The sequence below is a fragment of the Diorhabda carinulata genome, chromosome 6, assembly GCF_026250575.1.
Source record: "Diorhabda carinulata isolate Delta chromosome 6, icDioCari1.1, whole genome shotgun sequence".
In the NCBI taxonomy this organism is placed as follows: Eukaryota; Metazoa; Arthropoda; class Insecta; order Coleoptera; family Chrysomelidae; genus Diorhabda; species Diorhabda carinulata.
The window spans coordinates 23,452,660-23,461,477 of NC_079465.1; the positions used below are offsets into that span (position 1 = coordinate 23,452,660).

Consider the following 8,818-nt stretch of genomic DNA (forward strand, 5'->3'; position numbering starts at 1 on the left):
TTCGGAAAAAAATTTTACAAATTTTGGCGTAGACTCCTCTTAAATCCGACGCCTATCGAGAATGATATTTAAAATTTCGATATTGTTTAATTTCAGGACGAAATAGGTCTGAAGGAATGGCTGACGTCTCTGAAATCGGCGCACAAATTATCCCAAGAGTTGCTGGGATCGATGGCGAAGAAGGCCGGAAAAATTTACGGTACTGATAGCAACAATCGAAACGCCCTGATAACGGCGCGCAATACGAACGGCAACTAACAAAAGGTTTTAAAAAAACAAAATTCTTTTACCTTCGGCAACACGAATCGGACTACATAGATAGAGGGAGGATGATTTTTTTTTGTTTTTTTGAGAGAAGATGAGACGCGATCGAGAAAAACATACCGAACATGACAATTTTTTATCAAACTTTTTTTTCCGTTTTTTTTTCCTTAAAAATTTTTTCTTTATTTATCATTTTATTTACGAATTTCTTCTCGAGGGACTAGATACTTATTCGGACAGCGTTGTGCGCTCATTATTTTTATAAAAGAAAATGAGAAAAAAGTAAATCGAAAGAAAAACTGTTCTGTTTTAAGGTTGTTGTTCAAAAAGTTGAAAAAATCAATTAACTTTTCTCTCCTTATCATTTTTAATTGAATCCAATCAAAACACGGTTCGATATTATTTTTTTTTTTTTTGATAACGAAAATGTCGTTAGAGATATCGGAGTGTAATAATGAGAGTTTTCAAAACCTGGTGAGTGAAGTCTGGAAGATCCAGCAACGACGAAGCGGACTCACTCGTCAAACTGGGGGACCCACCAATGTGCATAGAACCCATTCTTGGTGTGGTCTCTAACCGGACACTGCCATCTAAGACGTTCATGGGCATCACGGATGATCCGGAGCGCATTTCAACACCTGGACAAAACCCGGAACTTGCCTAACGACATCAAAGAGTTCCGAGTGAAAGGACATCGGACTTTGGTGATGACAATTGGGTCTATTTGAAATCCTATGTGTTCAACGGCTTCAACGGCCTACGAACTACGAACTAAGATATCAGAAATTTTTAGTTTTGATCCGTTTTTATATTGGAAGATCGTAATGAATACCGGGAGAGGTGTAGTGATTTTTTTATATACGGAGTGTATTAATCTTGGAGATTTGGGGTTCGTAGTTCGTGTGTCCCACTTAAAGTCATTTGAGAAGCCAATCAGGTGTTTTGGCTTGAACTGTTTGATGTCATTAACCACAAATGATACGTTTTGTTGTTCGATCTTCCTCTATATGTGTACCTTTGCTTGACTCGTGTCATATGGGCCCGATCTCAATTTGAGCTGGATTTTGCTGCAATTGATCACCAGACTTTGAAGCACTCCACCACTAGAGCGTGTTCCCCCAGAGAAAATTATTCCCCTATTTTGGGGTGTCTACCGCAAACCAAGAAAAAATAAATTTCCACAAGTTCCTTATGGTTTTTTTTATTGAGAAGCCCTGTATATTATACCGAATTGGGTTCGCTGATATTTTTTCGTTTTCGCTATACAGAGTGATTTAAGAGATATGGGCACGTTAAACACTCTATATACATAGATTTTTTAAATCGCGTTTTTGATAATCTTTTTGATTATATTTCGAAAATTGTTAAATTCGGATCATTTCGCTATTATATCAAATTTTTATGGTGCTTATAGAAAGTGACGATTCTAATTTTGGAATTTTTTTTTCAATTTATAGTTTTTCAATGGGGACATAGTGCGTCGAACAATCAGTAAAGTAAAAAAAGTTACGGGTTTTAAGAAAAAGCTTTAATTCATAAAAAATATTTCTATTTATATATAATTAATGTACCTATTGAAATCGATTTTCATTTTTTTATCGATAAATCGCGAAAACATTCATTGAAATATTAAAGTTATTAACACAAAATCGAGAGGCGTCAAGTCAGGTCTACGTGGGGGCAAGGGATTCTGGAAATTACCCATAGAATCATCTTGTTGGAACCAAATTCTCTGGATTCGCAAGTTCTGGAGTCAAATATCCAACTGAGTGTTAACGGTGATGTTTCGTCCTCGTGAATCTTCAAAGAAGAAAGGGCCAATAATTCATTTGTTACTTTCGGACTATGTAGTGCTTTTTGATGTTTCATTTTCGGTCCAAAAACGACAATTTTGTCGGTTTACGAACCCATGAAAATGAGCCTCATTCGAAAAAAGGATGTTGTCAAAAGTGGAAAATCGACTAAACAGTTCTTCAGTAAATGCCAACTTTGCCTTGAAGTTGGAATCTTTTAAGACCTTTTGATGGTGGTTTAAACGTGGAATCGGTCTCTTGGAAAAGGAAAATTTGCACTCGGAGCTTCATTAATGTGACGGACCGTTTTCGTAAAACGTGCAAACACAAAAATTCCACGCGTGCAACTATCCAACTACGCTAGGCTCCCTCCACCCCTACGCGAAAAAAGATGATGCAATATGCACATTCTATTGCGCCACCCTGTATTTAAGATAGATATGAAATTCGAAAAAATACATTTTTCGATCGAGAATTATATTTGCAAAAACCTATTTCCAGTTTTTTGCATTAGATTGTTAAACAAGTGGAAATTTTGCGATAAAAAAGTTGTCAAACCAAAAAAGCCCTCATACAAAACGCGATATTTTTTTAGAAATCGAAAAATCCATCCCTTGGTGTGAAATGATTTGCTTAAAGTTTATTTGATGAACAATTTTTTTTTTGTTTTCCATAAAAAAAGTTTTTGGCGAGGAAGAACATTAATTTCTCATAAAATCTCTCGGTTTGTAGAATTGAAAACGGCCGCAAATTTCCAGCAAAACAACTCAAAATTCATCGACATGGATTTTTAAAAGTTGACAGTTCCTGGGCTATAGGCAACCACGCGTGAATTTTTTTCAAATATGGCTGTTGTTACTTATCAAAATGGTCAAAAAAAAAAACGAATTCTCGTTTGGTAAAGTCTTTTTAATTTAATATTCCTCTTTATCTTTAAATTACGTGAGGCATTTTTAAACCCTCCCTTGTAATTTTATCTTATACAGATTGTCACAACTTCCGAATAATTAATATTAAAAAAACAAATTCTACTTGTAGTTTAGTTGGTTTAAAATTTCACAAAAACTGCTTCTAATTATTGATCGAGTCACAAGGACTTTTTATTCTTTTCGAAAATCAAATTTCCACAATTTCTCTTACTATTATTATAATCGACAACACCCCGTATATATAGTTCCAATTATCCTAATTTTTTTCATCCATTTTCAATGTGCTCGTCTACTATGGCCACTTACACGGGTGCCATTATATACATACGATATACAAGGTGGCGCAAAAAAACGCACGAATTTCAAACCAGTTTAATTTGATTTATTTCGATTACATACAAAATGGACTCATACGAATACAACGTTTAAATTATTCAATTCATGACTTTTTTCATAGGACCCTGTCGATATTTCGTGGAGTTCGCGCTGTGATTTGTAACTGATCCAGAGGCTACCCAACAAAGTATATGAGAACTCTGTGCAAAAAAGTCGTCGAACTGGACACACCCTTAGGAATTGAAGCTTGAAACAGATTTGATCAAAGTCGTTCAGGACGTCTTTGCAATTGGTATCGAACTGAAACTGCAATCTCTGGAAATGGATTTAGAGCTGGTGCAAAATGGATCTAGCGGTAGAAGAAGACAAGTCTTGAGTGGCCGATTCTTATCCTTCTTACGATGTCTGGAAAGTCCTAGTTATTAGTAACGTAAATAGATGAAATTGAAAGCGAGTTCTTCTGGATTATTGAACGCTCCAAATTGGTGGAATTGGAAAGTTTCTACTTGATGTTATTTCTTTGAAAGCATTTTCGATTTTTCGTAAGGGATGTTTGTGAGAGGTCGAGAAGCTGTGATAAAATAAAAGGGGTGGTTTGAAGGTTGAAATGAGGCAGTACAAGAAATAGTTGCTGTTGTTTTATCACAAGTGGAGGCTCGTTACTTTCATAGTTAACGCTTTATATAGGGTTAGATCAAAAAGTATACAGACAAAGACGTAAAGCTTTGATTCCTAATTTGTGTTTTCCATGGTTTTTCCTGATGTTAACAAATTGAAAATAAGAGAAATTGTTTGAAATCTTCGTTTTTACGCATGATAAGTTGGTTATCGAAACATGAAAGTAAATAATACTTTTTATTATATTTGTACGAGGCTTATATAAAAATCAAAATGTATTTTTTTCGGGGGGAAATAGGGAGTGGAATTTTTATTTTCGGAACAGTTTTTCTTTTATTTTGGAACCTCTATAGATTCTTGTACACTTATATAAATAATAGTTAGAGAAATTTTGAACGTGATTATGAATTTTTAGAATGGTTTCCGATATTATATATATAAATATAAATAAATATAAATACGTTATACTATAAAACTGAACAATAAAAAGTTCAATCTCACTGGTATAAAACACCAAGCTAATTTCTTAGAATAGCTCAAGTATTGCCAGCTGCACTGTTTGTACATATGATAAATTGTACGACCAAACTGTAATATTTTCTTTACCAAAAGATTTAACGATATTTTCCAAAATTTTAAGACGAAAACATCAAAATGATTTGTGGATTACTTTTTAAATACAATAGACCCCGAATATAACAAATTTTTTTTTCGTAATTTGTTATTTCCTCCGGAAACTATCAGGGAAAATTGTTATACGGGAGTCGTACGAGATTTTCTTAACGAAATATAATTCGATTCAAAAATAAAACGTTACAGTTTGATCGTTGCTTTTGTTTTGTTTTGTTTTTTTTTTTACCTCTATATAAACATTATACAGAGCGTTTGTTATTTATCCGCTATCTATTATTTGTCTATATTTAATACCGCGTGTATATTTCTGTATATAAGTGATTCAATTAGAAAAACGCGTATAAATATTATACATAAAAAATTATTGTTTCAGGTCAATTAAAAAGAAATAAAATTTAATTAAAATACGAAATCTAAATAGGGTAACGGTGTTCTTACAACATTAACTCGAAAAAAAAAAAATATTTTAAATTAAACTTAAAATAAATAAATTTTAGGACCAAATTGTTTATATTATCAATTATTGACAAATCTAAATGACTTCGATTATTTTTTCAAATTCTAGTTGTCAATAATTGAGTTTTTTTTAAATCTATGTATTAATTGGTGCCAAACTATTCGAAAAAAAAAACAAAAAAAATAGTGCGTAGTGTGCAATACTTCTTGCAGTTACTTTTTCTTCCTTTTTCAAAAAAATCTATCGAGGCAGTTAATGTCGAGAACACTTTTTATACAATCGAAACTATATTAAGTCACACAAAATATTCGTTAAAACGAAATTTAAAAAATAAAAAAAAATAAAAGTAATCGTGACTTTACTTGAATGTACGGGTAAAAATATAACAAATATATTGAGAAAAAAAAAGACTTTTCTTCATTATCTATTTCTGTAACCAGTGAAGAGAACAAAAGCGGAAAATGTGCCTAACCAAAGATAAATATTTCAACCACCGTACGACTCTAATTCTCAAATAAATTGTCAATAGGTCTTGATTGTGAATTGGAAATTTTGAAAAATTATCGCACAAATATCAAATTCTAGTTGTGTTTTATTGAATTTTTTGGAAAAAATAACGAAAAGTCTTTCGATTCAGCGAAGCGCCTCCTGGTGTTTCTCGATACGAGTCTCGGTAGCGGTTGGAGATGCTGACCATCTACAAATTCGATTTCCACGAGTCCACGAAAAATCGACACGAAGCGAAAAGACTCGATTAGAGAGTTTAAACACAATTTTATTCCTATTTTATTAAGAATAGGACGTGAAAAGAAATAAATTTGACGCTAATGTACGAATAAATAAGAAAAGGACAATTTTAAAGTGTATTAAATCAATTCGAAAAGTAATTTTTGTAGCTTTTCAACCCCTTATTTATAGACCCTTGCTTTAGCAGGAAACCGTTAGAAGAAAGAAGATAAAAACCAAAGCTCTGATGCATCTGCTGTGACATGTAGATATTAAGAACCGCCATATATACCCGATTTAGTTCCTATCGATTATTTTGTATTTCCTTCGAAACGAAATATGTTGAAATTCCGTCAAATATTTTTGAATTCGTTTGAAGGAAAACACAATAATTTGTAGCTGGATATGTATAAATAAAAAAAAATGATGAGTAAACATTTTATAGTACGTACACTATTTTGATTATAAACAGCACCAAAAAAAAAATGAAAAAAAGTACGCGGATACTTTTTTTTGTGAAAAATCAATTTGGATTGAAAATAATCGATATAATGATATGCATAATCACTGATAATAATTGTACACGTTAGCACGTTAATAATAAATTACATAAAACTTAAATAAAACGTAAAATATATAAATTTTATAATATGCATATTTTGTTGTAATTATACAGGGTGTTTCTATATTCGACCGACAACGCTCTACCACAGGGAGATCTCAATAAATCAATGATTTTGATATAGAAATTCGAACCTTTAAGGGGCCTAGTTGTTGAGATATAGGGTGTTCAAAATTTTAAATTAAAATCAAAAATTTCCCATAAATCAAGTCAAATTTGGTGACTTTTTCTTATTTTTTAGACTTTTTGACATGTTTATGTTTCTAAATGTCTCAAAATTGGTTTTTAAATTTTAAAAGATTGATACAAAATCGACGTTTCGACTAATTTTAAGTCTCTATCAAAGTAATATTTTAACAAAAACAAACTTTGGAGCTAAAATTAACGGTATTGATGAAAATCCGCACTTTTTTCGTGAAAGGGGACTGGAAAATGTACGTTAAATATAAGACAACGATGGGGCGTCTGTTCATTCTGCTGCAGCGACAAGAAATTAATTGAACTGACGTTTTAGAGAAAAATGGATTTGTCGACGGGGACCCAATTGTTGGCCTCCAAAATCACCTGACTTAAATCCTATCGATTTTTCTTTATATGAAGTCTTTGGTGTACGAAGCAATTATCGAATTTGAACAAAATCTAATAGCTAGAATTCAAGCTTTTCGTTTGTTTAGAACTATTTAGTTAAATCACCATTGATTATTGATTTTTAATAACTAATTTTGACAGCTGATGTTTATAAACACAGTAAACTTTAACGATTTTTTTTATATTACAACAAAATATGCATTTTTTAATCAATTAGAAAATGGTTCATTTTTCGGTTCTAGAAATTTGTTTTTTGAAAACGTAAATATTAAATTTAATATAAAAGTTATTCATAAAAATGCACGAGATGAAAAATATTACGAGAAAACAAAGTTTTAAACAACTTGATTATATTTTATGATTTATCGTTGATTATTCGTGAAAAAAATTACAATTTCAAGAATTTTTGATGATGAAGGGGACAAAAAAAGAGCCCAAATATCTTTTATTGTTCAACAATTCCAAATTTAATCAGTAGCGATTAGTATTTTTCAAATTATTGTTTGCACTAAAATAAAATTACGATAATCGATTTTCAATTCGTATCGAGGAAAATTCTTTTATTTGGTACATATTGAAAAGCCATTAAAATTTTGTATTTCTTGGATTTTCATGAATAAATTATTAAGAAACAATAATTAGCAGCAATATAAATCTGCCAAAATTTCCTGACACTTTTTAAAGCGAAATTTAAAAGTAAAAAAGAAAAAGATTCGAAATCATTTGACATTGTAAAGACGTTTCTATTTAGTAGACGTGTAAAAAGTATTTATTTAATATTGAAAAATTGTTTGTAATAATTAGGTATTATTTAAAAATTAAAGAAAAAAAAACTATATAGATATTTATAAAAGAAAATCTTCTTTATGTTAGTTTTTAAGTTCTAGATGTCGATGTTGTATATAATTGCATTAAACCCATTTATAAATAGATTTAAAACGTGTTTTATTCATTTTATTCATCGACTATAAGACAATTCTTTGAGGCACATAAAATTATGAGTTTCGAAAAATGAAGGTCGTTTCTCGACCTCTCTTTCGAAACGAAAGTTGACGCATTCTTTGTGAACCGATAACAGTACTGGACTCGTCAATATTATTCACGTAGCTATGAAAAAAAAATTGTAGAACGCCAAATTTAGAGAAATCAATCAGTGAAAGTAGCTCGAGCTAGTTTCAACAAACACGATCCAAAAATAGATTCGATTCCAATTATAAGCAAACCGAAATGGCAAATATTCGTAATTCATTAATCACTAAACATTTTTTATTATTTTTTTAAATGTTTTTTTATCCAAATGTTTAAACGAAGATGATAAAACTACAAATTGCATAAAAAAAATAATGAATCATTGAAACCACTTTCCCCTAATAGATAGGAACGGTAACCAGTACCGGATTTGCCCTAACTTACATTCATTTCAATACGTTTCGATCTTTTACTATCAGTATTTTTTTGATTTTGAATTTACTCCGAATTGAAAGGAATTGGAGGGTAATAAATTGTTGCTGGAGAAAAGAGGGAATTCAAACAGTGCGTACTTACGACCTAAATTAACAAATTTATTGTGTTGTAATATTTTTTTTTATTTATTTAAACCATTTATAACGGTGGGGTGAATTTATACACAATTCACTTATTCACTCAATTTTTTTCACACACTTACACTAAACTACTTTTATAATTTATTCAAGTTTTTACTATTTCCTTCCTTTCACTAAGACTTTCAATTATAAACTAACTTTCGCTGCTAAAAAAAACACGGATTTATATCACAAATGATTTTCGAGAATATTAAAGAGTAAATAAACAAATTAATAAAAAGGCCTTCCTAGAAATCGGTTATAAAAAA

At 30.9% G+C, this 8,818-nt stretch overlaps 1 protein-coding gene across 1 annotated transcript in view; it reads left to right on the forward strand.

Annotated features, from left to right (window-relative positions):
* Window positions 1–7,898, forward strand: part of LOC130895879 (G protein-coupled receptor kinase 1) — a 44,654-nt gene extending 36,756 nt beyond the window's left edge. The window contains exon 14 of the mRNA XM_057803472.1: window positions 97–7,898. Coding sequence (XP_057659455.1) covers window positions 97–258 — 162 coding nt within the window. The 3' untranslated portion in view covers window positions 259–7,898. The remainder of the gene's footprint in view (window positions 1–96) is intronic.
* The last annotated feature ends 920 nt before the right edge of the window (window positions 7,899–8,818 follow it).